Source organism: Microtus ochrogaster, chromosome 8 (genome assembly GCF_000317375.1).
Source record: "Microtus ochrogaster isolate Prairie Vole_2 chromosome 8, MicOch1.0, whole genome shotgun sequence".
Lineage (NCBI taxonomy): Eukaryota > Metazoa > Chordata > Mammalia > Rodentia > Cricetidae > Microtus > Microtus ochrogaster.
This window is the reverse complement of record NC_022015.1, coordinates 40,824,404-40,851,859: the sequence shown is the minus strand read 5'-3', so window position 1 is coordinate 40,851,859 and position 27,456 is coordinate 40,824,404. Positions and strand designations below refer to the sequence as shown.

Here is a 27,456-nt window from a genome sequence, read left to right as displayed (position 1 = left end):
AACTGGTTGTGAGTTACCGTGTGGGTGCTGGAAATTAAAACCAGGTCCTTTTTAAGAGCCATAGGTGCTTTTATCTGCTAAACCATCTCTCTGGCCCCAATGTGTAGACATACGTTTCTGTCCCACCCAGTCCCACAGCCATTCAGTCCCAAATAAACACACAGAGCCTTATATTAATTATAAACTGTTTGGCTTACTGCTCAGGTTTATTACTAACTAGCTCTTACAGCTTAAATTCACCCATAATTCTTGTCTATGTTTAGCCATGTGGCTTGGTACCTTTTCTCACTAAGGCATTCTCATTTTGCTTCCTCTGCATCTGACTGGAGACTGACTCTCTGCCTTTCCTTTTCCTAGAATTCTCTTAGTCTGGTTGTCCCACCTATACTTCCTGCATGGCTACTGGCCAATCAGTGTTTTATTAAACTCATATGAGTGACAAATCTTTATAGGGTACAAGAACATTATTCCACAGCACCATGTTCTTCATGTTTTTAAAGTAAAAAATAGTTGTGAAGGCCAGCAGTAGTGGCTTATGCCTTTAATTTCAGCAGTAGGGGGATCTCTGTGAGTTCGAGGCCAGCCTGGTCTACATAGTGCATTCCAGGTCAGAACTACATATTGAGGCCCTGTCTTAAAACAAACAAACAAACAAAAAGAATAGGTGTTAAACTGGATGTGGTGCTTGAATATAATTCTGGCACTTGGGAGACAAACACAAGCAGATCACAGTACATTGGAGACTTGCTTGGTCTACATAGCAAGTTGCAGACCAGCCAGGGCTACGTAGGGAAACCATGTCTCAAAAAGCCAGAATAGAAGTAAATGTTAAGCTTGGGTTAGGGTTGTGGATAGACTGGGTGGTGGGATACAGGAGGTAAGACTTGAGGCTGAGGTTTTAGATAGAGCAGTGTCTGGTGATCAAGAGACATGGACCAGAGGAGGCAGAGGTAAGAATAGGTGGAGGTAAGTGACCAGTCACTAGGCCAAAGGCGCATCTGATTGTCAGTGTCCAGGCTGTGTTCGGAAGACTAGAGCAAGAGGAGACCAAGAGGTGTGACAGTAAGTTTGGCAGCAGAAAGGTGAGATGTGGTCTTCTAAGATGGGATTTGAAGAGGGAGGCACAGTCGATCTAGAAGCATTAAGGGCCGAGGGGGAAAGGAATAAAGGGGAAAGGGAAAGAACTTTGGAGAAGATATACCATGTTCTAGAAGTCCAGTGAAAATCTGGGCCATTTGGGAAGGAGGTCTGAGTGGGCAAGCATCCTGCCTGTCATGCTGCCTGCAGAGGGTGTCCCAGAAGGGAGCAGACAGGTGCTCCCTGCCTTTGCAGAGCCTTTTGTTTTTATTTTATTTTTCAAGATAGGGTCTCTCTGTGTAGCCCTGGCTGTCCTAGAACTCACTCTGTAGACCAGGCTGGCCTCAAACTCACAGAGATGCACCTGCCTCTGCCTCCCGAGTGCTGGGATTAAAGATGTGCACCACCACCACCTGGCTCAGAGCTTGTGTTCTATTGAATCACAAGAAGTTCCAGCCGGTGTGAAGTGTCTCTTGGCTGTTGTTGGGACGGGGGAGATTGGTACCAGAATCCTGTTCCTGGGTTTACTTCTACGGGTCTTCAAAGAGTAGTTCTGTGCATCCATCATCCTGAGGGGATCAGGACAGTAAGATGAAGTGGGAGTTTCTTCTCCATTTGCAGTCCTAGTCAATAATAGCTTCAGGAGATATATATATATATATATTTGGAAGGACAAAGGTAGGGAGCCAAGAGGAGCATGCAGCAACCTGTGTCAGTTAAGGGGGTCCTGGAACCCTGAGGTTCACACATGCAGGCTCAGGTCTGGTGGGTACTGATGGTGCCAGGGATCAGTTCCCTTCCAGAACAAAATGGGACCAAAAATAAAAAAATGGAGAGCAAGTTTGGACAAAACGGAGTCAGGGTAGTGATTGGATGTTTTTAGTTATTTAATTTATTTTTCAACATTTTCCCTCCGATTTTAAGGGGTGTCCCCTTTGCATCAGGAATAGAGGTAAGCAGAGCTTGCTGCACCATCATAATCCTCTTGCTCATACATGCTATGGCCAAGACCCAAGCCATTTCAGGCAAATTGCTGGTATCATTGAGAGCCGCACTTTCTGCCTTGGTCATTTCTGTATTTCCCTCTTGGCACTTACCCTTCTAGACACCATTCGGAAGATGAAGAATGATTTCCGGAAGATGGAAGATGAGATGGACCGGCTGGCTACCAACATGGCAGTGATCACCAACTTCAGTGCACGCATCAGCGCCACGCTACAGGACCGCCACGAGCGCATCACCAAGCTAGCAGGTGGGCTCTGGACCCGCCCGACCTGCAGCTTGCTACCCTGAGCTCTGCCGCTCACACACCCTTCCTGTCCCCTAGGGGTGCATGCTCTGCTGCGGAAGCTTCAGTTTCTTTTTGAGCTGCCGTCGCGCCTCACCAAGTGCGTGGAGCTGGGTGCTTACGGGCAGGCTGTGCGTTACCAGGGTCGCGCCAGGGCCGTGCTGCAGCAGTACCAGCACCTTCCCTCCTTCCGTGCCATCCAGGATGACTGCCAGGTCATCACAGCCCGCTTGGCCCAGCAACTGCGGCAGCGCTTCAGGTGTGGTTTCCAGGCCTGGTTCTTGTTCACATCAAGAGTTTCCCCACATTTTGTCTCCCTTGCACCCCACCAGCTGTCTTCATTGCATCTCTGTCCCCACAGGGAAGGTTGCTCGGGTGCCCCTGAGCAGGCTGAGTGTGTGGAGCTGCTGTTGGCCCTGGGTGAGCCGGCTGAGGAGCTGTGCGAGGAGTTCCTGGCCCACGCTCGGGGACGGCTGGAGGAAGAACTGAGGAGCCTGGAGACTGACCTGGGGCCCTCCCCTCCAGCGCCCGATGTGTTAGAGTTCACCGACCGCGGTGGCAATGGCTTTGTGGGTGGCCTCTGCCAGGTGGCAGCGACCTACCAGGAGCTGTTTGCAGCTCAGGGCCCTGCCGGTGCAGAGAAGCTGGCAGCCTTCGCACGGGAGTTGGGTGGCCGCTATTTTGTACTGGTGGAGCGGCGGCTGGCACAGGAGCAGGGCGGCAGTGACAACTCACTGCTGGTACGGGCACTCGATCGCTTCCACCGGCGCCTGCAAGCACCGGGGGCCCTGCTGGCTGCTGCAGGCCTTTCAGAATTGGCCACCGAGATTGTGGAGCGCGTGGCCCGAGAGCGCCTGAGCCACCATCTGCAGGGTCTGAGGGCTGCTTTCCTGAGCTGCCTGACAGATGTTCGCCAGGCCCTGGCAGCACCTCGCCTGGCTGGGAAGGAGGGCCCCAGCCTGGCTGAGTTGCTGGCCAATGTGGCCAGCTCCATCCTGAGCCCCATCAAGGCCTCTCTGGCCTCTGTGCATCTGTTTACCGCCAAGGAAGTGTCCTTCTCCAACAAGCCCTACTTTCGGGTATGTCTCTCTCCTCTCTAATCTTTGGTTATTCTTTCTGCGGACTGGCCCTCCCGCACCCTTTTACTAGTGCTTGGGAACTGAGGACAAGTCACAGCCCCACACAGTCCTTTCCCGGCACTCTGGATGTGGATGTAGGTCCACAGGAGGCAGTCTGGCGGAGAAAATGCCATGCAGCTGGGCTAAAGATAAAAGGGTGCCAGGGACCTGACTCCTGCCAGCCCGACCACCTGCAAGGCAGGGAAGCAGGATGAGGCTATCCTTTGGAGAAGGGTTAGGGCAAAGGGCCAGGAATAGCTCCATGCTCTGGCCTTGCTGAGTCTCCTGCCTGGAGAGAGGACTGGTTATGGATTTGGCCCTCCTTTCACAGGGCGAGTTCTGCAGCCAGGGAGTCCGTGAGGGCCTCATCGTGGGTTTCATCCGCTCCATGTGCCAGACGGCCCAGAGCTTCTGTGACAGCCCTGGAGAAAAGGGAGGTGCCACTCCCCCTGCCCTGCTGCTGCTGCTCTCTCGACTCTGCCTGGATTATGAGACAGCTACCATCTCCTACATCCTCACGCTCACCGATGAGCAGTTTCTGGTGCAGGTGAAACCGCACGGGAGCTAATGCTGGGAACGCAGGAGGCAGGATAGTCTCTTGTTGCCAGAGCCAGACTGGCAGTCTGCGTCTTCCCAGGATTTGCTCGTTCACCTCCTAACTCCCTAGCACCTATACCATTGTCTTCTGCTCTCCTGGTAGGATCAGTCTCCAGTTACCCCTGTGAGTACCCTGTGTGCAGAGGCCAGAGAGACAGCTCGGCGACTGCTGACGCACTATGTGAAGGTGCAAGGCCTCGTCATATCACAGATGCTCCGCAAGAGTGTGGAGACACGGGACTGGCTCAGCACTCTGGAGCCCCGGAACGTGCGCGCAGTCATGAAGCGCGTGGTAGAGGACACTACAGCTATTGACGTGCAGGTGCTGCTTCAGGCTTGCTGCTGGAGCCCGCATGCGTGCAGGGCCCTGGATAGCAGCTCTCTAAGGGCCAAGCAAAGGGAGTCTGACTGTATCTATATTGTGCCACCAGAACCCCCATTTCATACCTATGGGAATGTGGTGGCCCAGAGTCACCCAGAAAGTTGTAGCAGGGATGGGCTGAAATTGGGCTTCATACTAATTTTTGCCCTGCCCTTGTTCCACTCCCCTGATTGTGTAAGTGGTGACCATACCTATGATTCTTCAACTAGTAGGTAAGGGAATTTGCTGCTGCTTGTATCCGATGCTCGCCTTGCAGCGCCTCTTTTCACCACTAGGTGGGGCTCCTGTATGAAGAGGGTGTCCGCAAAGCCCAGAGCAGCGACTCCAGCAAAAGGACCTTCTCTGTGTACAGCAGCTCTCGGCAGCAGAGCCGCTATGCGCCTAGCTACACACCCAGGTCAGGCTGGGAGGACTCCTCCCCGAGATAGACAAAAGAGGGAGGGTGTGCAAAATGGGCTCTGACTTCTTCCCTCACCTTCCAGTGCTCCGATGGACACAAACCTCCTGAGCAATATTCAGAAGCTGTTCTCGGAACGCATCGATGTGTTCAGCCCTGTGGAATTCAACAAGGTCTGAACTACCTTCTCGCCTAGATCCCAGGGGGAAGCTTGGCTCCCATAACAGTCCAGAGAGCCCTCATCTGAGCTAACCTGCCACCCTGACCATCTAGTCTCTGTCTCTAGGGCTTCTAGGCAGTCCAGAGCAAAACCACCTTGCCTCTCCAGCCTGGATGCTGACTTCAAGTCTTCTTTGTCTTGTCTCCAAAATAGTCCTGAGTCTTCAGGGGTTCCCCATCACATACTGATCTCTGCCCCACTGTGGCCCAAGCTCAGGGCTATCTTCCTCCATTTTCACTTTGTAGTCAGTGGAGACTGCTGCCCCATCCCTGATCCGACCCCTGTGGCCTATCTGCCCCTGCTCCTCCTGGTGACAACATTGGATTCTCCCCTGTTCACCTAGGCCCTGGAAATTTCCGTCTTACTTTGTTATTTCCCTAATCTCTGCTCAGAAGTTAGGTGTATGCCCCTCCCCCAAAGTCTGCAGTTACTGAGCTACATCCCTGTGTGCCCACTTGCAGGTGTCGGTGTTGACTGGCATCATTAAGATTAGCCTGAAAACTCTCCTGGAGTGTGTGCGGCTGCGCACCTTTGGGCGCTTCGGGCTGCAGCAGGTGCAGGTGGACTGCCACTTCCTGCAGCTCTACTTGTGGCGCTTTGTGGCTGATGAGGAGCTAGTGCACCTGCTGCTAGATGAAGTGGTAGCCTCAGCTGCCCTGCGCTGTCCGGACCCAGTGCCCATGGAACCCAGTGTTGTCGAAGTCATCTGCGAGCGCGGCTAGGCCCTGCCGATGCCGTCACGAGGCAGCCCCATGGTCCTATCCTGTCCTCCCAGCCTGTACCCGGTCCTCACCCCGCTGGCGGGTGTCTGGACCGGTCTAATAAACTTGTGTCCTCCTCCTCCCTCTTGCCTGAAGGGGCGGGGCCTGTCAGGGGTGGGGTTTTGACGCCGAAGTTTCTGAGACGACAGCGAGGTCCCGCCTCCCAGCGCTGATTGGCTGCTGTGCTGGGCCCAGGATGGGCAGGGGGCGCGTCCATTTAAATATTGCTGGAAAAGCGCTGTAGCAGTCTCACCTCAGTGTCCTGACAGAAGCTTATCCAGGCCATCAGGATGGGGCCGGATATGTTCCCTTGATCGTTTGTGAACCATCGCTTCCCGACAAAGCAGAGATCATGACTCCTCGTGAGGCCTCTCAGGCCCCACTGGAATTCGGGGGGCCATTGGGTAAACGGGAAGATTGGGGGTGGAGGCTGAACCGATGCTACTTAACGAGAGCGGGGTAGGATACGAGCTAGAAGGCTTTTGGGAAATCTGGAGGCAGAAGGGCGGGGCGCTCAGGTGGCAGAATATCTGCAGAAGAGGATGGACCGGTGCTGGCAGCCGTATAGCAGGGCGTTGGTGGAATGGGAGACATTTGGAAGAAAAAGCAGGATGGTCTTTGGGAGGACTAATATGAAAATCAAGGTTGGAGTATGGCGCTAGGAACCTGCTAAGCAGGCAGGAGACCCAAAGCGCCTGTGGACTTGGGAGTGCTCTGGGGAGCGATCACGCGACACAGTGGCCCTCTCCTCAGGCGTCACGGCGATGCTGCTCCTGCTACCTGCCACCATGTTCCATCTGCTCCTGGCGGCCCGGTCGGGCCCGGCGCGGCTCCTGGGCCCACCTGCTTACCTGCCTGGGCTGGAGGAGCTGTGGAGCCCACGGGTTTTGCTGCTATTGTTCATCTGGCTCGGTCTGCAGGTGGCGCTCTACCTGCTCCCGGCGCGCAAGGTGTGCGCTCTAACACCGGGGAGGAGGGGACAGGGAGGGCTCTACCAGGGAGAAGCCCTCCCCAACCCTTATACGACCTTCCCTTTACCCATAGGTGGCCGAAGGGCTGGAATTAAAGGACAAGAGTCGTCTGCGCTACCCTATTAATGGTGCCTGGGGCTTCCCTATCCCGTCCCTGAGTCTGAGTGATACGGGTTGGGGTGGGTTCCGACTCTAGCCGGAGGTGCTCTGATGACACGCTCCTCTGTGAGAATCTCGCGTTGCTACTCTGTTCCAGGGCACGTCTGCGTGCAGTGTGTGTTGTCTGTGGAATTATGGTGCTACTCTATTTCTGTGTGTGTGCGCGTGTGGTCTGTGGAAGGATGCAACTCCAGGGTTTACTCTGTGCTGTGGTAGCTGTGGACGTATGCAATCCCAGGACTCACTCTGTTGTGGTTCAGGCTTCCAGGCTCTGGTGCTAACAGCCGTGTTGGTGGGGCTGGGGGTGTCAGCCGGGCTGCCCCTGGGAGCACTCCCTGGAATGCTCCTGCCCATGGCTTTTGCGACCACTCTCACCAGCTTCATCTTCAGCCTCCTTCTCTATGCGAAGGCTTTGGCAGCTCCTGTCTCTGCCCTGGCCCCTGGAGGAAACTCAGGTGAGTAGGGTCCTGGTGAGGTAGGGGTGAGAGAGATGAGATTCCGACCAGCCCTTCACTCTCTGTTATTTCCCCAGGAAATCACATTTATGATTTCTTTCTGGGACGGGAGCTGAACCCTCGCCTTGGTTCCTTTGACTTCAAGTATTTCTGTGAGCTGAGGCCTGGCCTCATCGGCTGGGTATGCTGGGCATGCTGGGTTTACTATGCTGGTCTTGGGCCAGAAGGGCAGGGTGGGCTAGCATTGTTGCGTGGACAGCAATCAACAATATGTTGTTCTGCCATGAAGTCACAGTTTTGCTTTAGTATTAAGACCAAGAGGGGTTTTTTAATACCAAATCTTTAAAAAAAAAAAAAAAGCCATTTGGCTACCACACAAAGTCCCTAAACCACAAAATTAAATATATACAGCATGCCAGCGATGACAGATTCTGGGGGGGAGGAGGCTGGGAGAGCATGTGGAGCTTTGAATGCCATGGTCAAATACAAACTGACCAAGTGCTGCTTGAAGGCCAAGGCAGCTCGGTGCCTCCAGGGACTTGTCAGAGTTAACAACGTCACTGGTAGCCTTGACACCACAGCAGCTGTTCTTGGGTTAAGATCATACATCCATGGCTGGTTGGTAGAGAGTCCCAAAGGGACTCAGGCAAGGCCCGGCTTTCACCTGGGAGATTTTACACAGAGGCAGGAGTGCTAACCCTCTATGAATCTGAGTTTGGGTTTGGTCTGGTTTTGAAACAGTTCTCACTAGGATAGCCCAGGCTAGTCTCGAAATCAGGCTGTCCTCTGCTTCTCTCAGCTACTCATGAAACTAGGATTACACCAGGCCTGGTCCACCATGGATCTGGGGATTGACCTGCCCACATACCAGACTCTAAGGTTATTTTCTCACTGGAGAAACAGGATGGAATGAAGTTTTCTTCTAAAATTACTATGAGTGCACACCTTTAATTCCAGCACTCAGGAGGCAGAAGCAGGCGGATCTCTGTGACTTCCAGGCCAGCCTGGTGTACATAGTTCCAGGCCAACCAAGGCTACTTATTGAGGCCCCCCCTTTTTTTAAATTAGAGGTACCCTTAATGAGAGTACCACGCCAGTATAACCGAAGAAGTTACAGTTACAGTACCCAGTCCACTGAAGCTGCTAAAACAAGGGTGCAAAGGACAGGGTCACGACAAGCAAATCTTAGCTCTGTAAGCATTGTGCTATTTAAAAAGCAACTCAAGGCAGGCCTATCCCCATTTTCACACGGCAGTGGCAGAGTGAGCTTTAGCAAGGCTGTGTCCTCTGCCCAAGTGCAGTATAGGCAGAGCTTCTGCCTGGATCCTTGTGAGCCGACAGCTGAGAAGGGGAGAGGTTGACACTGTACTCCAATGCTCCCACCCAGAGACAATGGCCCTGTCCCCACCTCCCTCAGGTCATCATTAACCTGGCCCTGCTGATGCAGGAGGCAGAGCTGCGGGGGAGTCCTTCACTGGCCATGTGCCTGGTCAATGGTTTCCAGTTGCTGTATGTGGGGGACGCCCTCTGGTATGAGGTGAGGTGGATTGGGCAGGGGAGGCGAACGGGATCCTGAGCATGTCAACTGGACCAAGCCAGTGTGTCTGGGTCCTGTCCCTGCAGGAGTCTGTCCTTACCACCATGGACATAATACATGATGGATTTGGCTTCATGCTGGCCTTTGGAGACCTAGCCTGGGTACCCTTCACCTACAGCCTACAGGCCCAGTTCCTGCTCTACCATCCACAGCCTCTGGGGTTGCCCATGGCCTTGCTCATCTGCTTCATTAAGGGTCAGTAGGAGGCCTTCGATCCCCTCCCTCTCATCCTTTATTCACTACTGTTAGGTAGATCCAGGCGCTGATGTTCCTCTGAAGTGGGAGCCAGCTCCTGGGTGTCATAACACAGCCTGGGATTTGGACAGGCTTGTGGTCAGGGCTAGGCAGAAGACTTAGACTTCCACCTCACTTCCTGATCTTACTTTCCCTCAGCTATTGGCTACTACATCTTCCGTGGTGCTAATTCCCAGAAGAACACTTTCCGAAAGAATCCGTCTGACCCCAGTGTGGCTGGTGAGCTGGGTCTCCTGGGGATGACGGGTAAGATGAAGTGGCAGGGCTCTGTGGCTCCCTGCTTCATTAGCTGTCTTTCTCCAGGTCTGGAAACCATCCCTACTGCCACAGGGCGGCAGCTGCTGGTGTCTGGATGGTGGGGTATGGTTCGTCACCCCAACTACCTGGGAGACCTCATCATGGCTCTGGCCTGGTCCCTGCCCTGTGGTGAGTGGGTTTGGGACTGGATCAGGTGTGGTGACAGAGGCTGTCTGGTGTACCTAGTAGAGGGATGATCAGGGGCTGGAGATGAACCCTGCCACCCTGTGCACCATTAGATGTGAAGGCCTGTACAACCTGGGTGCTGGGTCTGATCGTGCAGCCCCTTCCCTACAGGGATATCCCACCTGCTACCCTACTTCTACCTCCTCTACTTTACGGCGCTGCTGGTGCACCGCGAGGCCCGGGATGAGCAGCAGTGCCTCCGCAAGTACGGCCGGGCCTGGCAGGAGTACTGCAAGCGTGTGCCTTACCGAATCCTACCCTATGTCTACTGAAGCAAACCCACCTAGGCAGCAGGCCTGAACACACCTCAAGGGAAGGGCGTGCCCCCCATTCTGCTCCACAGGGGTGACTAGCCTCAGAAGAGGTTTGAAGCAAGGAGCCACTGCTTCCACACAGAAATACTTTGACTTGTTGGATAAATGTTTTCAACTTTGTTGTGTTTTTCTTCTATCCTGGGGTCAGAGGTGGAGGACCAGCTGACTAGGGAAAGCTGAAAAGCGGTTTGTGGGTCCAGAGCCTGAGTGGGTGGAAGAACTGGCTTCTCTGAAGTGGACACTTCAGGGGGATGTAGCTCAGTTTCAGAGAGTGGCTTAGTATGCACGAAACCTCTGGTTGTCAACACTGCAGAGTGACTAACACCTGTAATCCTAGCACAATCAAGGTGGAGGCAAGCTCAGAAGTTCAAGATCACCCTCAGCTACACAGTAACTCCACGGGAGCCTAGGATAGGGCAGTCTTTGAAGAAAAGAAAGGTACTGCCAACATTTGGGCAGACCGGTGACATCTTTATTAATAACACAGACATCCATCTCAGCCAGGGAGCTCCTCAATTAGAGTCCTTGGAGCAGGTGGCACAGGGCCTCCCCAAAGCCGTTCCAGCTCCCCAGTAAGGGTTGCCATCTCCTCAGCTGTGACAGCATGCTCTCGGTGGGCCCTGGCACAGTCTAGAGCCAGTGGTGTGAGGGCAGCTTCATTTTCGTTGGTCCAGGCCAGCAGGAACTGGCACTTCTTCCGAGCCCGGTAAAGGCGATTTCGCTCCTCGCTACCCACAGCCTGTTTTCGGGCACGGCCCAGGGTCTGCGCCAGGTGCCCCAGCGCTCTCAGCGTGTAGCCTTTCTGGTTGACAGGACCCTCGCCCAGCAGAATGCGAGCAACCTCTTGCATAGCACCCCGCGTACCCAGGGGTCCAGGTGGGTGTTCGCCCGCTTCCAGCACGTGGGCCGCAGCCTGCAGAGCTTCCTCCGTAGAGTTAAAGACTTGCTGGGCGCCCAGGGCTCCAGAAACATCGAGGAGCGTGGCACAGAAATCAGAGAGCAGAGCGTCGTCGTCCCCTCCGTGATACAGGGCGAGAGTATGAGCATAGGCGAACAGCACATTGGGCAGCAGGAAGCGCACGAGCGGCGAGGCCGGGCTGCGGCTCAGGCTGGCTAGTGCTGGGATATGGGCGGGCACCGAGGGCGGCCCAGCGGCCGCGGGGTCTTCAGCAAGTGGTACCGCGGTGCCGGCATCATCCGCAGATTCGGGCACGGTGCTCGCTGGGGAGGGCTCCTGCTCCGAAAGATCCCTGCCCGGGGCACGGTCCAACTCCTCTAGAAAACGCGGGCCAACCCCGCGGCCCCACCACCAGGGCCGCCAAGGAGGCAAAAGGCGTCCAGCTTCGCCACGGCTCAGCAGTCGCTCGAACGCTGCCTTCTCAGCCGGCGCCAAGCCTTCCCAGAGTCCAAAAAGGCCGCTCGGCCGCGGGCCGGGCCTCAGGCCTAGTTCCTCCGGCTCATCCTCGGTCTCGCGTTGTTCGCGCAGCCGGCGCAGCGCGCCCGCCAGACGGCTGGGGGAGGCACTCCGGCCGCGGAGCTCCCGCAGCACCTGGTCGCGGTAGAAGTTCTCGGCGCAGGAGCCATGCGTCCGGTAGCAGCGCAGCGAGCAGTAGGGAGCGTTGCAGCGCGGGCAGGTGTAGCGCGCCGGTAGCGCTTCTCCGTCTGGGCAGAAGCCGCAGAGCCCTACGGGCTCCATGGCAACTGGAGCCGCGTGCCGGACACCACACAGCCGCCGCAGCCCCGCCACTTCCGGCGCTTCTTCGGTTATTTCCGCCTTTGTGCGTGGGGCGACGTAGTCGCCTTTCAGCACATTCCCGAGGCTTCTCGGTAACTTCCGGCTCCCGAGTAGCCCTTTGGGCATGTGCAGAAGCCGGTCAAGCGCTTTCCAGCACGGTAGCTCGCAGTTATGTCGTTAAACGTTATGTCGCTGATACCAGCTTGTTTCCCGTGATTTTACCAAATTGTGCAAAAATAAAATACCTTTTAAACAAAACCAACCAACCAACAACAAAAACTCAGGGTCGCCCGGCGGTGGTGGTGCACGTCTTTAATCCCAGTACTGTGGAGGCAGAGGCAGGCGGATCTTTGTGAGTTCGAGGCCAGCCTGGTCTACAAGAACTAGTTCCAGGACACTGAGGGCTGCTACACAGAAAAACCCTGTATCGAAACAAAACAAAACAAAACCAAAAAGCATCCCAGGGTTTTAGCAGTGAATAGGGACACATGCTCTTTATCCCAGCATCAGGTCACTAGAGGCAGGCTGATTTCTGTGCGTTTGAGGACTACATAGTGAGTTCTGGGATAGTCAGAGCTACATAGTGAGAAAAAAAAAAAACCAAATTAATAATAAAACTCCCCAAGAATTAAATCATAAGCCACTTGGTAACGAATTTGGAGATAAGATACACACCACATCAACATACAAATTGAGGCCAGTCTGGGACTACATGAGACCCTGTCTTAACAACAAAACAATGGGCAACCCGTCTCTATAAAGATGTGCTGAAATTTAATCCCCCCCCCTTTTTTTTTTGCTTTCCGGGACAGGGTGTCTCTGTGTTAACAGCCTTGGCTGCAGACCAGGGTGGCCTTGAATTTAGAGGCCTGCCTCTTTCTCCCATATACTGGGATTAAAGGCGTGTGCGACCACCACCCGGCTTTTTTTTTTCTTTCCTTCCCTAGACAAAGTTTGTGTAGTCTTGGCTGTCCTGGAACTAGACCATTTTAGCACTTGGAGGCAAAGACAGGCAGATCTGTGAGTTCAAGGTCAGCCTGGTCTACAGAGCAAGTTGCAGAACAGGCCCCAAAGCTACAGAGAAACCATCTTAAAAACCACCACCAAAAACAAACCACCAAAAACAAAATTTAAATGGAATGGGGAATCCCGCAAGGCAACCTTACTCCAAAGTGGGGTCTGGGTGAACCGGAAGCCCATTGCTTGGGTGGAACCACTAATCAGCGGCCAAGGCCCAGCTGTGACTAGGTGAGGACAGGTAAGATCAGGATGTCAATCTAATCAGGAAATACCAATTTGCAAAGCTGAGGGATCCCAGGCTCCTTGTGCTTTGGATTTTATTGATACTACTGCTGGTCCTAAATTCAGTTAAAACCAATTCATCTTCTCCTGAAGCCCTTCCCTCCACAAAACAACAGTTTAACAGGATCAAGATGCACTTCCCTAGCCGAAGAGGTCTATTTCTTCCTAAGGCCTTGCAAATGAAGAAAGCAGTAACATGTTTGGACAAAGGGACTTTATTAGACTGCAAGGATCATAATAGGACTTAGGAATTAGCATTGGGGCCCTTCTTCTTGCCAAAGGTGGGCACAACGTTGACAAAACGACGGTTGTACTGCATCCGTCGCTTGGCCCGGCCTGTCTTCTTCTTCTTCTTCTCCTGCTTGGCCACCTGGGAAAGGGAAGGACTTGTAAGACTCTGGTTGACCTCTCCCATGCCTGGCACCCTTCCCACCAGCTCCTCTCCATCAAAGAATGCAAACAGACAAATCAAAGGCCTTGACTTTGCTGCAACAGGAAAAACAAAGTCCAAACACCAACTCTGGCACGCACCTTGGGAGTTTGACCTCTCACTTTTCCAGCACGGGCCAGGGAACCATGAACTTTACCTGTGTAAGGAGAAAGGCAGCAGGTAAGAAGCAACGCCCTGCCCAGAACAACTTGCTTACTTACTCTTAGGCTTCTAATGACAAATCTGGGGCCCCAACAAGGAATGAAACCAAGCTGCAGAGGCTGGAGATGGGGGTCACAGAACAGCTAACCCAGGTTGGTTCCCATCTCAATGTCACTGTGGCCAGTTTACTTAGTGCTGAGGGTTTGATACTAAAGCAAGGACTCTGTATCCTTAGCTAACATCTACATACAAAAACTAGAGCACTCTTAGAGCCTCGTTATCCCGAGTTTGATTATTACTGTCTTTCCTTCTGACACGGTTTCTCTGTACAGCCTTGGCTGTCCTGCCTGTCTATGCCTCCCAAGTGCTAAGATTAAAGGCGTACACGTCTACCACACAACTGGATTCTGATTTTAGTGGGGACACTGAGAACCAGTCTGATTAGAGACTGAAATACCTTTTAGAACCAAACCATAGAAGACAGAAGTGTACTGCCACAGAAATGAGCCGTCCCATGCTTTAGTTACATGCATCCCATCAGTTCACAGGGAAAAAGCAGTTACCTCCCAGCATGCGGCCAGCTACTTCCAAAGTGGTCAGAGCTTCCACGCCACACTGGCCTAGGGTGGCCTCATCCTCCAGCGGCGAGCCAGCCAGAAGCAGGACTTGATCCTCCGGGGCAATGCCTTCCAGTGAGGTCACATGAGCCTACAGACAAAAACCGAACGTTTCAAAGTAGACAAGTTTTAGCTGAGGACCTGCGGATAAAGGAGCAGTTAGGTCGAGTCAAAGGGCTTTACATACTTACTTTGATCTGGGCGACCGTCTCTTGGCCGGTCACCTCGAGGGTGTGTAGTTCCTGGGCGCGTACGAAGAGCTGCATGTTGGCGACTGAAAAAAGACAGGTTTCTGAGAGAAGGGAATTAGCGTCCCGGAAGGCAGGCGGACGGGAAGCGGCGCGGGCAAGCGCGCCGTCTCACATGCGTTAGTCCAGGCTCGCCAGGGACCTGAACGCGATCGGAGACAAGGCCGCGGAACAGCCCTTGTCCTCTGACTTCCCCGCACCTCTGAGGCCGCAGACGGCCCGCTCCCGAGCGCAACAGGGACAGCTGCCCCCCGAGTCTCACCTAACCCGCGGACGCCGAGGCTGCTGCCGCGAAGATGGAGTCAAGAAAGAGGAAGGAGCAGGAGCGCGCACGTCCTCACCGCCTGCTGCGTGGCACGTCACTGGTGCGCGACCGCGCTGTTGCTAGTACTGGTACCGCCCACCGCCGTCCTAGCCGGCCCCCTTACGCATTACGCAGGAGTCTTGCTCTGTGGGCGGAGCGCGCGGGAGGAGGCGGGGCCGAGCCGGTTGCGCGCGCAGATGGCACGCGCAGTGGGTCCTTCAAAGATGGCAGCGACTGTGTTCCGACCCGCTCTGCGAGACTGGGGGTGCTGCCTCCGGTGGAGCTACGCGCTTCGGCAACTGGTGAGAGTTCGGAGCGGAGGGCAAAAGGCTGTGTGTGAGCCTGTTGCTCATGACAACTCTGATCTCCGCATGCCCTACGAAGCCTAGGTTTTCCTGTATACTCGGGTTGTCTCGAGGGTATGTGCAGTGAAGAGAGGGCCGGTGGCAGAGCCTGGGTAGTCCGGGTTTTGGAATAGGGCTGCTGCATACCTCGAGTTGGTTAGGACCGAGAGCAGCTGCCCGTCCCGGCTCGGTGCCCGATCGGCTCAAGCACCTTATTCGGAGTTAGAGAGTTCCAACACCAACAGAAGAAATTGCTGAAGAATACTATATTGATTGGTCTTATGATTAATTAGCTTTTCTAAATATGCTGTTTGCTATTTGAGTCGTCGAGAAATCTTGGGATCAGACGTTTGAGCTGTTTCTCCAGTCCCTCCCGATACCTTGCACTCTGGAAAAATGTCGGGTGCTTTCCCGGCACAGGTCTTTTACATACGCTGTTCCTTTCGCCTGTTTCTTTACCTACTAAAGACCTTCCGTGTTGTGTGAACTAATGGATAGATGGTTTGTTTTGCTTTAGAGCCAAACCCAGGGGCATCCTGATAACCCCAGCTTTGTGGAGTCTGTGGATGAATACCAGTTTGTGGAGCGTCTGTTCCCCCCCACCAAAATCCCAGAGCCACCAAAGCATAAACATTATCCCACTCCCAGTGGCTGGCAGCCTCCCAGAGGTAAGCTGAGTGATGGGGGGAGTTTGAAGGCTGTAGACCAGAAAGGTCCTTTGCCCCAGCTGAGTCTTTGGACTTCGCAGTGGATTTAGGAGTGCTGTTCAGATGTAGGTGGATTAGTATTGTCTCATCCCCAGGGAAGGGCCCAAGAGTAGAAGAACTCTATTTTACTGGGGTGAAGTCTTCTCTTGTAATGAGAAAGCATAGAGAAAGAAGACCCGTGTGTTTGGATTTCTCTTCTTCCAGACCAACTGACCATGTACAATAGAGAATGCAGTTTAGCAAAAGGTAGTCTGTTTGAATTCGACTTTGCCCTTCGTTGTTGGTTTGACTTTAATAGTCATTTAGCTTCCTCTAACCTCAAATTCAACAAAATGAGTGTAATCTGCTCAGCATATAAAACCTTTTCTACAAACTCCAGTGTGTGATTATGCTTATAAAATCCCACTGCCACTTCAAGGTGTAGGCCGGCTGGAGGTGGCACACGTCTTTAGTCTTTAATCCCAGCACTCGCGAGTCAGAGACATGCCGATCTCGAGAGACCCTGTCTCAAAAAACCAACACAACAACAAAAACCCTAGCAAACCAAACCAAAAGAACCCCTTTAATGCCCATCTCTCTGTTACATAATTATTAACCTCATTGGGTTAATGGAAGAGAGTCTTCTAGAGGGAGTTTCCCCTAGGATCAGGGAATAAATACTTTTTTTGTTGTTTTTCTTTTTTCGAGACAGGATTTCTCTGTGTAGCCTTGGCTGACCTGGAACTCGCTCTGTAGACCAGGCGGGTCTCGATCTCACAGAGATTGATCTGTCTCTGCCTCCTGAGTGCTGGGATTAAAGGTGTGGGCCCCAAACTCAGAGATCCACCACCTTCCCTCTGCTGGGATTAAAGAAATGTGCTACCATATCTGATTTTTTTACCCCCTGAGATAGGGTTTCCCTGTGTAACAGCCTTGGCCCATCCTATAACTCCATTTGTTGACCAGGCTGGCCTGAACTACAGAGATTTACCTACTTCTGCCTCCCGAATGCTGGAATTAAAGGCGTGCACCACTTTACCTGGCTTCTGATTTTTCTTTTTGAGACAGTGTCTAATGTGGCCCAAACTAGCCTTGAACTACCTGTATATTCTAGGCATGAACAGTCATGCCCAGCGCTTCACTTCTTTTTGATATTTAAATGGCAGCAGACCTGGGTGGGATTTTAAAGCACTGAGGGGAATATTCCATCCTGGCTATAAACTGAAGGAAGGACAGAGGAGATGCCCTAAAGTCAGAAGTAGTTTTCTCCAATAGGATTTAACAACCCTTCGTAGCCAGGTACAGCAGACCTTGTCTGTCTCAAAACAGACCCCCCCCCCACCGCCGCCATAACCCTTTGTAGTTTTTGTGAGGGGAAGGGCCTTGGCTTAAGCCTAGGATAAGCTGGCTTCCTATACCATACTCCTTTACAGATCCCCCTCCCAACTTGCCCTACTTTGTTCGACGATCCCGGATGCATAACATCCCTGTCTACAAGGACATTACACATGGCAACCGACAGATGACCGTGATCCGGAAGGTGGAGGGGAACATTTGGGTAAGTGACTTGGGTCTGTCCTGATCCTTCCAGGCTGGAGGGAAGGAGCCCTGGAATTAGAAACTGTTGACTGGAGTTCTTTCCCCAGGCTCTACAGAAGGACGTGGAAGAGTTTCTGAGCCCACAGCTGGGAAGAACACCCATCACCCAGGTTAATGAGGTGACAGGGACTCTTCGAATCAAGGGCTACTTTGATGAGCAGCTTAAAGCCTGGCTTCTTGAGAAAGGCTTCTGAGATATGCTGATCAGCCCCATGGCAGTTCATCCACAGACTGGCATTCATGGAGGAAGTGGATTTGGAGTCTCTGGAATGGGATTCAAAAGTACCTAAAGAGCTTTGAGATCAGTCCTTGCTTCATAAAGAGGAAAAAGACCTTGGTGTTTACGTGTCCATTTGGGGAGAGCTATTCAATGTGGGAGTCCACAAGACACAGTCAAGCTAGCGAGAGACATCAACTGCTGTCTCTTTAAACACTGTGATGCACTTCTTAGGTGAGCCACTCTGGAAACAGCCACCCAGCCCTGTTCTGGGGACATGCATCCTTCATTTTCTGGAGCTTTTGCTGTAAGCCAGACTAGTCTTGGTAGCAAATGTGGAAAACATACACAGACAACACAGGGCAATGACATGGACTGCAATGGACAAGACAGACAAAAGAATATCTTAGGTTCCGAGTGTGTATAATAGGGTTGGGGGACATCACCCTGCTGTCCTGGAATCAGCTTTATAGAAGTTTGAAGACAAGAAAATGATGTCTTTTCATCCTGCTGTCTCATCTAATATCAGCCATTTGTCCAACTTCACCATTTAATTGGTTAAGCAGCATTCAGATCCTGGCTGCCCTGCTTGACTTCAGACCTAAGGTTCTCCATGTGGAAGAGGGATGTCTAGTTGCTCAGTGACCTTGGCATCCTCATTCCAGGAGACCACAGATCAGTCATGAGTCTACAGGCTGGGCACGGAAAGGGAGCCTTGCCCTAAGTTACAAGCCCCACCAGTCATTAATGCAAGTTTTTATTTGGCTGTATATACAATTTAAGCTATTAAAATTTGTACAATATTTACAAATTAAATAATCATCTGAAACTGTCTCCAGAAACTCCTGTAACACATAACCAAAAGGAAGAAAGACAGAAGCAGCTAGGCCTTGGCTCCATGGTCCCTGCATGGCCCAGAGCTTGTTCTAAACAGGAAAGTTCAGGTACCAAGCCTCACACCTGCTCTTCCTTCCTGGGGTCAAGCATTCAAATCAAAAAGACAAAAGCCCAGATCCACTAGGTACAGAAATAGTTCCAATCCTGAACTCGAGTCCCACGGGTTGGAGGTGGCCTGCCTTGGATTGTGGGGAGCAGTGGTTAAGGAGCAGCACACACCCTCAGCCAGGCCCACCAGGCAGTGGCTGCTGGGTGAGATGGGGGGGGGAAAGAGCCTGGGGAGGGACAGGACAGGGTCCCTCAGTGCTGCCCGCCTGTCCCCCACCCCCAGGCACTCCTTTCCCTGAGTTGTGTGGTTGCCAGTAAGACATGGAAATGCCACAGGGCTTAGGGGGTACAGCCACCACCACAAAGGGGCTTCTGAGATTGGGGTAGAGGAAGGAGACCGGTGTCCATCTAGGCAGGAGGGCGGGGCAGGTCCTGGTCTGTCTTCAGCCCCTCGGGTGTACACACTTGGGAACAAGTAATACTGTTCGGCACGGCAGCGTGGTCCCATACTCACAAGCAGAGCTTGGAGGGGCTTCACCTTCCCGAAAGCAGAGAGGAGCTTCCCAGAGGTTGAGCCTCTACTTCCAAGGCCCCAGCAGAACACAGCACAAGTGGTAGAGGAAGGTTAGAGCTGACCAACATCTCCACCTGGCTGCCAGGGCCATCGGGACGGATCAACTATGAACCCAGCCACTTTTACTTGGCCTCAGAGATCCTGCCACTTCTTTCTCAGCTGGGGGTTACTCCCCGGTACAGACAGAGGGAGCTGGCACTTGGTGGCAGGATGTGTTCCAGAGAGGGCCACTCGAGAGCAGGGCCAAGTCTGGGCAGTGTCAGTGGGCAACAGGGGACTCCAGCTTTTGCAGGCGACGCCGGCGGAGTTCTGCAGCGTCAGGCTCTCCGTCCTCAGGAAGCTCCTCTGCAGCGCCCACCAACTCAGGAGCTGGACAGATAGTCACAAGTGGAACCCAGAGAGTCCTTCATCCTCACCCCTCAAGGTTAACCACACCTACCCGGAGTCTTCTCAACTTCAGGGGCTGGTGAGGAGGCTCCAGGGGATGGGGATGGGGCCTCAGAGCTGGGGACGCTGGTGGAGGGGGCAGCAGGTACCACTGCAGAGGCAGCCTCTTCAGTGGGGTTGACTGAAGTAGCTGGCCTGGGGGGCCTGGCAAGAGAAGGGACGAAAGAGGCCTTGACCTTGGCATCCTGGGTTAAACACATCTTCCCACCACCAAACACCACCACCACCATGAGCCTTGCAGGACAAGCTCTAAGGCAAGCTGTCTTTGAATTCTTGTGAAAAGCGGACCTAAATGAACACATGTGGGTTCGAGTCTCAGGTGACTTAGCCCCATGGATTGTAAATCACTTGCCTGCAGAGACAGCTGACCTGTGTCATGTTCTCCTCAGTCTCCACCTAGGGAGCTGGGCCCTTAGAGGGTGTTTGGTGGGTAAGTCGGAGTGCTCAAGCCTTGGACTACAGCTACCTACCAGCCCTTTGCACATGTCACCTATGACTGGGAATTCGGTTTCGCTTTCACCCCTATTCCAACATAAAGCAAGCAGTGAGATTAGCACTTGAACATGGAAGAGGCTGGCCTGAAGTGACTTTCCACTATCTGCTTCCTGAGGTGATGAGCTATAGCAGCTAATGTCAGGAATAACCGGAGTTTAGAAAAACAGGACTAAATTCCAAAGTCAGCTCACTAATAAATACCGACTCTATACAGCTGTGCATGCAAGTCTTTGAAGGAAAGCGCTAGGCATGACCAAGAGCTCCCAGACGCGCCTGTAGATAGGTGGCCCGAGGCAGCAGAATGTATCACACGGTACAGGGAAGACAAATGTCACAAACTACTAGGACCTTTTTTGAGCTCTACTAGAATCTGGCATGCATACCCCAAGGAGGCCAGCACAGTGAGGTACTGGTTGATTTGCAGCATGGCAGCATCCAGTAGCGTGTGTATGTTGCGCAGACTCTGCAGCCGGGCCTCCAGGTGCTGCCGTTCATGGCCCTCCAGTGCCCGCAGCTCCTCTGGGGTCAGGCCGGCAAAGCCCGCAGGGGGCACAGGCATTGGGGGGAAGGCTGGCAGGAGACAGAGATTAGTTAGTCTGAGCTACCTGGGCCTGACCTCATTACCCTGAACATCCCAGAGAGTAGCCAACTTACCAAAAGGTGGGGGCAGGGGCATACCCATCCAAGGAGGAGGGAAGGGGAAGCCAGGGGCAGGGGCAGCCTCTGGGCCAGGGGCAGAACCAGATGCTGGGGCAGAGGTACTGGTACCAGCAGCTGTGGTGGTGGCTGTTCCACTGGGCCGAGAAACAGCTGACAAAGCACAGAACAAAACTCAGTCTCCAGATGTGGCTCTGCCACTCCCAGCTGCCTTAGCATGCAAAAGGCTCACCTGCACTGGTGGACGGAGGAGCTGCAGCCTCTCCTGAGCTTGGGGGAGGTGGGACTGGTGGAAAGGGACCCATTGGGGGCCACAGTGGGAACATGCCTGGAGGGAAAGGAGGCAGGAGGCCCTGGGGGACTGCGGAGAAAACGGCAGTGAGAAGGAGTGAGCGGGAGTTCCTACTCCCAAGCATGATGTAGGCTAGGAGCCGGCCTCCACGCCTACAGGCCCCCAGCTTACCACTGGCCATTTATCTATTTCTCATCTTCTCACCCCTTCCTGCCCAGAATGAGCTTCTGGAGGGCAGACATTTGGGATTCCCCAGCTTTGCCAATACCCAGCCCAAGGCAAGTACCTGAAGGCAGGGAAGGTCATCTGAGGGCAAATGAACTACTTACAGTTGGGAGGCTGTGGCAGTAGTGGTGGAGGATGAGGAGCAGGGGGTGCTCCTTGGTCAGCAGGCTCAGGGGGTGGCGGGGACTGGGCTGGCAAAGATGCCCGCAGGACATCCATACGGCAGGTCGGGCAGGTCTGCTGCCGCTGGAACCAGGAGCGCAGGCAGCTGGGAGCAAGATCAGGCAGTGACGAGCAGGTCCCCATGAGCCTGTGCATATGCAGTCCCCCAGACCCTGTCCCACCTTGTATGGAAGATGTGGTTGCAGGGCAGTCTCTTAGCGCCTGTCACCATTTCCTCTCGGCAGATGATGCAGACGTTGTCCATTGCCTGCAGCTCCTCGGGGGTGGCATCTGGGTACCTGGATAACATGTCAGAGCACATGTCAGGACCAGAACCTGGAGCAAAGTGATCAGGGTGAGTTTGGGAGAGTCGTCAGGATGAGCCCACTTACAGTGTGTTCATGTTGCGGATGGCTCGGCGAGACATGATGGCGTCTGTCACAGCTTTCTTGAACTGCCTGAAGAGACAAGTCCGTGAGTGCAGGCAGGCAGGTGGGGGGAGCAGTCTGGGACAGGGAAGGGACAGGGACGGGACAGGCTGGACCCACCTCATAGCCAGGTACATGGGCCGAATGGCGAAGAGTGGGAAGGTGTGCACCTTGATCATGATGGTCATGAAGGCCATGTACAGCAGGACTTTGATGAAGCCTGGGGAGGAAAGGGAGAGCACGGCTGGCCACAGAGCTGCAGGCATGCAGGATGCTGGCATGGATCAGGAGAGGCCCCAGCCCCTGTCACCTGTGAACAGCTCCGTGTAGAGCATGTATACAGCCTTATTGTCCCAGGGGTTCTCGCTCTGGAGGTCGACAGAGTGCAACACATACTTGATGAAGATGGTGAGCACCATGGTCATCAGAATGGCATACTGGAGGGAGGACACGAGGCGCATGTAAGCATGTAAGCTCCAGCATCCCTTTGCTCTAGCCAGGCTTCAGTACAGCAGGTACCAGTGGTGCCAACACAGGCTTTGGACACAGGTAGGGTCCTCCCAGCCTATGACTAAAGCAACTGGCTCAACCTCTGTTTGCTCATTTGTAAAACAAAGCATCAACTGTCACCTACAACACAGTTCTGTTGATTAGGAAACAGAACTCATGCATACAGTTCAAGGCCTGGCACGAGGTAAGTCACCAGCAAATGTGAGCTGAGACGCATCTCCTGGGGGATTTACCCAGCAATTTTCTCCTATCTACCCATAGCCAGCTGTGGCACCAGCCTCCGGGAAGGCTTGCTAAGGTGCCCACATCAGGAATCCTCTATAACAGCCTTTTTTTGTGCCCTTCTGCAATCATTTAAGAGTGTATGAGGGCAGGAGGAAAAAGATGGCTGCTCCCTGGTGGCCAGTATGGGGGTGGAAACACCACAGGTGCTCAGGAAGCCCTTGAAGGGCTGATCACAGCACATGCGGTCCCACCACAACTTTGCCCCCCCCCCCCGCAACCTCTCAAACAAGTTTTACCTCAAAGCCAAACACCAGCTGCACAGAAGCCCCCCGGGTGAGAATGCTATGATAAGCGTGGCTGACGAAGAGGAAGTCCAGGATACCCAGGAGGAACATAAGAGCTGTGGAGACCCCCAGATGGAGGGAAGTGAGGTTAGCACTTCCTGCTCTAGGAGAGCCCCACCCTCACGTCCACCATGGCCACAGGCCCAGCCGTCTACTGAGATGTGTACACCCAAGTGCAATCAGCCCTCTGGGAGCTACTTTTGCCCAGGCAGGGTGTTGGGGCAACCCAGGCCCAGGGGAGAAGGCAGAGAGATGAGGGCCCAGGCAGTTTAGAAGCCCTGGAGTGGAACAGGGTAGAGACTATGCAAATTAACTTCTTAAATTATCTTTCCTGTCCAGCTGTCCCAAAGGGCGCCAGGGTTCTGGGGTGCTGGCTCACAGGTTTGGCCTTCTCAGTGGGACCATGCCCCTCCAGCAGCCCCTTCCTCTTCATGAGTCTCACTTACAGACAATGCGGCAGTGGAAAAGCCAGGAGATGTTGGGGCTGCGCTCCATCTGCAGCAGAGCAGAGGGACACCGTCAAGATGCTTGGGGTCACCCTATGCCCCAGTCCACCAGCATGGCCATCAGCCACTCCCAACTCACAAAGTCCACACGGTCCTCAGCCAACCAATGGAAACACTTGAGGAAGAGGAGGAGAGTAAAGAGCGCCACGAAACGAGGACTGAAGTCATCCCGAAAAACAGTGAAGGCCAGGCATGTTTCGGTGACAGCGTACCAGGACCGCTCCAGAAGGTGCTGTGGGTTGAGATGGGACGATATGGAACCCAGTCATTCTTTGCCTGGCTCTGGACCCTGTCCTTTGGGGCCACCAACATATTACCTCCATCTCGGCTGCCCTCAGCTGCCCAAAGAACACCTTGCCCATCACTTTGCCCAAGAGGAAGACAAGGACAAAGGCCTGGATGTACAGGACCTAGGAGTGGGGGAAAGCCATAGTTCGAGGTTGTTTTCTGCTTTCTTCGGCCTGGGGCTCATCATTCTGACATGCTCTCAAGTCTTGTCATAGATTATTCCAAGTTAGGCAGCCAATGGCTATGTCTCCCCTACTATGACATATAGCCCTGTCTCTGACCCACACAGACATTGCCTTCCCACCCTGGGCAATCCTCCCTCACTGAGCCCAGAACTCACTGCCATGCTGGGGCTGGACTTGGTCAAATACACCACAGTGGGGTAGAACTGGTGTTTGAGGTAGTAGGCATGAGCCACCACTGCCCCAGTCAGCGCCAGGCTGGCCGCCATCATCACTGCGGTGCGGAACATTGCCCTGGCCCAGAGACCTGCACAAGGAAAATTATATTTGTCATGTCCATGCTGTGCAAACCTAGCACAGTCCCTGGCCGAGTGTCAGAGGTAGGGGTAAACTCTCATTTCGGCCTGACAGCCATTAGATTCAGAACAGCATATACTCCCGATTTCACAAGCAAGAAACAGGGACTCAAGGGTTAAAGGCTCGCACTGATGCAAGGCCTGGAACTTGGGTCAGTCTCATTTCAAATCTAGGGCTCTTTCCACGCTGCCTGCCAAGCCGCCTCCTCTAGGGAGTCAAAGAGGCAAAGCAGCAATGTTGGGAGGAGGGGGGCTCCTGCAGATGACCCTCTGTGGGAGCTGGGATGATAGGCTTTAGAGGCGGGAACGCTGGGCCTGGCTGGGAGAAGGCAAGAGGCAGAAGGCACAGCCTGGGAGGCGGAACCGTCCGTGACAGCTGTGTCAGGGTGGTCAGCGTAGACGCGCGCCCTGCGGGGTACGTCAGTCTGGAACCCTGGCACCCCCCTCCCAGCCCCCCGAGCAGTGTCCACTCCGAGCACCGGAGAAACGGCCGACCAGCAGGGTGCAGCGGCGGGACCGAGAACTACCCGGTCGCCTCGAAGCCGCGCACCTGTGAGCGCTAGAAGTTGCAAACGACTCAGGCGGAGCCCGGCCTCTGGAACAGTGGCCGCGCCGCCGCTTGAGGTCTACAGCCATCTGACAGGCCGAAAACTAGCGGCGGAACGCTGGGGGACGGGCTGATCTCAGTGACCCCAAAGGGCAAGGTCCTGGTCCCCGACCCCCCACCCCAACCACAGCCTGGACCAGACTTCGGCCCACTCACCAGGAGCCCAGCGCCGCGAGCCCGCTCAATCACCGCGACTGCGGCAGCCGCTCCGGTTAACAACACTCCCCACCCCCTGCGAACCGGAACTTCGAGGGTAAGACACCTCACTTCCGGCGGCGCGGGGCGCGGCGGAGTGGACTGTACCAAGTGCGCTTTGCACGTAGCGACCTCGCCGGTGCTTCCGGGCCCGCGCGCACGCAGCCGGGACGAGCAAGAGATGGGGCGCGTGGTCGAGACCAAAAGCGCTGCGGGAAAGGGCTGTCCCCCCACCCCCCGACACTCTTGTTAGTCACCGTAGTAGGATCACCCTAAAGCCCGGCAAGACTCCAGCTGTCAAAGTGTCTGGAAGCAGGGGTATTCTGCGGGCCGAGCCATTTGGAGGGGGGAGGAGAGCGAGCAAGAACCAGGCTTTACGTCAGGCATAAAAGAAATAAAATGTGTCAGCGCCTCACTCCAGGGACAGGTACGACACGGTGAGCAGTAAAGTGCTTCCTGGGAAAACTGGATGCAGAAAACAGACGTGTCTTCCTAGGTCACCTCCCCAGTGCAGTTTGGGTAGGAGTTGGGTCCCGTGGCTACCGCTGATAGGTTTTGATAGAGTAACGCGGACCAATGAGAAAAAGAATGAAAAAATTCTGGCCTATAGAAAGAGAACAGCAGGTGAGTGGTTGCTAGGGTCCGTAGACTGGGTTGCTCTGGGCTCGGTCCCACCGCAGCCAGCGGCCGACGACGGAGAAAGCGCAGTCCGTAGGTAAAGGGTCCCTATCCTGCCAGGGGGAACGCTTACCGCGCCCACAAAGGGAGCCGCGCTCCGGTGTGTCCGGACTGACAAGAATCAGAGCTCCAGTTCTTCCGAGGCTTGGGTGGAGAGTTCTGTGCGGAGAAGTTGACTTCAGCACCCCAAGCGCTCAATCAGCACGCGTGTTCCTTCCTGGATAGTAGCCACGACCCTCGGTTCTGAGCAGTCCGCTGTTTCAGTTGCAACTTAGAGCTCAGGCAATCACTGAAGTCGCGAACAGAATGGAGACCTAAAGTGTCTACCTTGTGTCCTGAATTATTCCTTTGCCAACCCATAAAGTCGCTCGTCACCCAAGTTTATCATCTGTGTGTGTGTGTGTGTGTGTGTGTGTGTGTGTGTGTGTTTGTACACCTCCCGTTTTTAAGGCGGACTCACTGCAGACTCAGAGGCTTAACAAAGCCAATCCTAGGAGTCTTTAGGGTCTATCTGCCCCTATGTCCCTGTGCTCTTGGTCTTTGCCATCTTCTCCACCACCCGCTGGTCTTATCGCAGTGTCCTCAACCTTCCTGATGCTATGGCCCTTTAATACAGCTCCTCATGTAGTGGTAACCCCAACCATAAAATGATTTCGATACTACTTCATAGCTATAAGTTTGCTGTTATGAATCGTAATGTAAATATATGATATGTGACGCCCCATAAGGGTCTCCAGCAACAGATTGAGAGCCTCTTGCTTACCAATTCAATTTGTAACTAGTCCTAAGTTAGCTCACCCCCATACGCCTATCTATGGCCTTCTATTGGCTCCCTCCAATCCTACAGACTCAGCCTCCCCTATTCTTTTAAATTTTTTGTTTTGTTTGTTTTTGTTTTTCAAGACAGGGTTCCTCTGTGTAGCCCTGGCTGTCCTGGAACTGTGTAGACCAGGCTGGTCTCAAATTCACAGAGAGATCCGTCTGCTTCTGCCACCTGAGTGCTGGGATTAAAGTCATGCACCACCACCGCCCAGCAACTCCCCTATTCTTGAAAATCTCCTAAGTTTTTGTGACGACCCCCATATATATATATATATATATCTTCCTCTGCCCATCTTTTTATTTAAATGCTGTATCCATGTTGGCCTCTTTTCCAATGCTCCTATGGATTCAACTTTTTAGGCTCCAATACGGTGAGGTCTCCCATGTTTGGCCTCCAGCTCAGGTCTCTTCAACTTTTGAAATAATTCAGTGAGCAGAGCATCGTGGCCAACTCTTATAATCCCAGAAGTTGGGGCTAAGGCAGGAAGATCACTAAGTTTGAGGCCAGCCTGGAACTATAGAGTGAGAGCCTATCTCAGAAATAAGTGAGGGCCATCGAGATGGCTGGAGGGTTAAAGCACTTGCTGTGCAGACTTGGAAAAGAGACCTGGTCAGTTGTCCTCATCAACTTAGACCATGGAACCCAATATGGACAAGTTCAGCAGAACCACCATATACGGGCCACCCATGTTTCAGCATTGCCAGGGCATAAATTTCAATATTTCAGTCTAATGACTGGAGCCTAATCCCCAGGACCCATACAATTAAAAGAATGGACTCCCGACATTGTTCTCTGACCT

At 53.7% G+C, this 27,456-nt stretch overlaps 6 protein-coding genes across 6 annotated transcripts in view; 3 read left to right on the top strand and 3 right to left on the bottom strand.

The window, feature by feature from the left end:
• The window catches only part of Vps51 (VPS51, GARP complex subunit), an 8,911-nt gene extending 2,991 nt beyond the window's left edge, over nucleotides 1-5,920 (top strand). Inside the window, exons 3-10 of the mRNA XM_005351779.2 lie at nucleotides 2,183-2,329; nucleotides 2,405-2,624; nucleotides 2,727-3,444; nucleotides 3,815-4,030; nucleotides 4,184-4,402; nucleotides 4,738-4,859; nucleotides 4,945-5,032; nucleotides 5,541-5,920. Of these exons, the coding sequence (XP_005351836.1) occupies nucleotides 2,183-2,329; nucleotides 2,405-2,624; nucleotides 2,727-3,444; nucleotides 3,815-4,030; nucleotides 4,184-4,402; nucleotides 4,738-4,859; nucleotides 4,945-5,032; nucleotides 5,541-5,801 (1,991 nt within the window). The 3' untranslated portion in view covers nucleotides 5,802-5,920. The remainder of the gene's footprint in view (nucleotides 1-2,182; nucleotides 2,330-2,404; nucleotides 2,625-2,726; nucleotides 3,445-3,814; nucleotides 4,031-4,183; nucleotides 4,403-4,737; nucleotides 4,860-4,944; nucleotides 5,033-5,540) is intronic.
• Nucleotides 5,921-6,002: 82 nt separating this feature from the next.
• On the top strand, nucleotides 6,003-10,193 carry Tm7sf2 (transmembrane 7 superfamily member 2). Its single transcript, XM_005351777.2, has 10 exons — nucleotides 6,003-6,244; nucleotides 6,594-6,790; nucleotides 6,885-6,939; nucleotides 7,231-7,425; nucleotides 7,503-7,606; nucleotides 8,843-8,962; nucleotides 9,049-9,217; nucleotides 9,416-9,496; nucleotides 9,581-9,703; nucleotides 9,872-10,193. Exons 1-10 carry the CDS (start codon nucleotides 6,193-6,195, stop codon nucleotides 10,030-10,032), a joined length of 1,257 nt encoding a protein of 418 aa, XP_005351834.1. The 5' UTR covers nucleotides 6,003-6,192; the 3' UTR covers nucleotides 10,033-10,193.
• A 101-nt stretch (nucleotides 10,194-10,294) lies between these two features.
• On the bottom strand, nucleotides 10,295-11,810 carry Znhit2 (zinc finger HIT-type containing 2). The gene has a single exon (XM_005351776.2). It carries the CDS (start codon nucleotides 11,768-11,770, stop codon nucleotides 10,571-10,573), a length of 1,200 nt encoding a protein of 399 aa, XP_005351833.1. The 5' UTR covers nucleotides 11,771-11,810; the 3' UTR covers nucleotides 10,295-10,570.
• A 1,498-nt stretch (nucleotides 11,811-13,308) lies between these two features.
• Nucleotides 13,309-14,928, bottom strand: Fau (FAU, ubiquitin like and ribosomal protein S30 fusion). The gene is made up of 5 exons (XM_005351774.3): nucleotides 14,831-14,928; nucleotides 14,512-14,594; nucleotides 14,267-14,411; nucleotides 13,643-13,698; nucleotides 13,309-13,481 (listed from the first exon to the last, which is right to left on the bottom strand). The coding sequence occupies exons 2-5, from the start codon at nucleotides 14,584-14,586 to the stop codon at nucleotides 13,356-13,358; spliced, it is 402 nt and encodes a 133-aa protein (XP_005351831.1). The 5' UTR covers nucleotides 14,587-14,594; nucleotides 14,831-14,928; the 3' UTR covers nucleotides 13,309-13,355.
• Nucleotides 14,929-15,048: 120 nt separating this feature from the next.
• Nucleotides 15,049-18,547, top strand: Mrpl49 (mitochondrial ribosomal protein L49). Its single transcript, XM_005351773.3, has 4 exons — nucleotides 15,049-15,174; nucleotides 15,734-15,884; nucleotides 17,336-17,460; nucleotides 17,549-18,547. Exons 1-4 carry the CDS (start codon nucleotides 15,070-15,072, stop codon nucleotides 17,693-17,695), a joined length of 528 nt encoding a protein of 175 aa, XP_005351830.1. The 5' UTR covers nucleotides 15,049-15,069; the 3' UTR covers nucleotides 17,696-18,547.
• Syvn1 (synoviolin 1) lies at nucleotides 18,463-25,596 on the bottom strand. The gene is made up of 16 exons (XM_005351772.3): nucleotides 25,118-25,596; nucleotides 24,157-24,305; nucleotides 23,846-23,938; nucleotides 23,608-23,760; nucleotides 23,469-23,517; nucleotides 22,975-23,078; nucleotides 22,254-22,380; nucleotides 22,064-22,163; nucleotides 21,908-21,973; nucleotides 21,698-21,814; nucleotides 21,458-21,621; nucleotides 21,069-21,197; nucleotides 20,834-20,989; nucleotides 20,563-20,749; nucleotides 19,677-19,828; nucleotides 18,463-19,606 (listed from the first exon to the last, which is right to left on the bottom strand). Exons 2-16 carry the CDS (start codon nucleotides 24,286-24,288, stop codon nucleotides 19,497-19,499), a joined length of 1,839 nt encoding a protein of 612 aa, XP_005351829.1. The 5' UTR covers nucleotides 24,289-24,305; nucleotides 25,118-25,596; the 3' UTR covers nucleotides 18,463-19,496.
• Between the last annotated feature and the right edge of the window lie 1,860 nt (nucleotides 25,597-27,456).

Coding starts and splice junctions, on each gene's coding strand:
- Mrpl49 (XM_005351773.3), top strand. CDS start 15,070: ATGGCACGCGCAGTGGGTCCTTCAAAGATGGCAGCGACTGTGTTCCGA. Junction 15,175..15,733: donor GCTACGCGCTTCGGCAACTG/GTGAGAGTTCGG, acceptor GTTTTGCTTTAG/AGCCAAACCCAGGGGCATCC. Junction 17,461..17,548: donor AGGTGGAGGGGAACATTTGG/GTAAGTGACTTG, acceptor TTCTTTCCCCAG/GCTCTACAGAAGGACGTGGA.
- Znhit2 (XM_005351776.2), bottom strand. CDS start 11,770: ATGGAGCCCGTAGGGCTCTGCGGCTTCTGCCCAGACGGAGAAGCGCTA.
- Syvn1 (XM_005351772.3), bottom strand. CDS start 24,288: ATGTTCCGCACCGCAGTGATGATGGCGGCCAGCCTGGCGCTGACTGGG. Junction 22,164..22,253: donor CTACACGGAGCTGTTCACAG/GTGACAGGGGCT, acceptor TTTCCTCCCCAG/GCTTCATCAAAGTCCTGCTG. Junction 21,815..21,907: donor ATCCGCAACATGAACACACT/GTAAGTGGGCTC, acceptor CATGTTATCCAG/GTACCCAGATGCCACCCCCG.
- Tm7sf2 (XM_005351777.2), top strand. CDS start 6,193: ATGACTCCTCGTGAGGCCTCTCAGGCCCCACTGGAATTCGGGGGGCCA. Junction 6,791..6,884: donor ACCTGCTCCCGGCGCGCAAG/GTGTGCGCTCTA, acceptor CTTTACCCATAG/GTGGCCGAAGGGCTGGAATT. Junction 6,940..7,230: donor TCTGCGCTACCCTATTAATG/GTGCCTGGGGCT, acceptor GTTGTGGTTCAG/GCTTCCAGGCTCTGGTGCTA.
- Fau (XM_005351774.3), bottom strand. CDS start 14,586: ATGCAGCTCTTCGTACGCGCCCAGGAACTACACACCCTCGAGGTGACC. Junction 14,412..14,511: donor AGACGGTCGCCCAGATCAAA/GTAAGTATGTAA, acceptor TTTTGTCTGTAG/GCTCATGTGACCTCACTGGA. Junction 13,699..14,266: donor AGCTGGCCGCATGCTGGGAG/GTAACTGCTTTT, acceptor CTCCTTACACAG/GTAAAGTTCATGGTTCCCTG.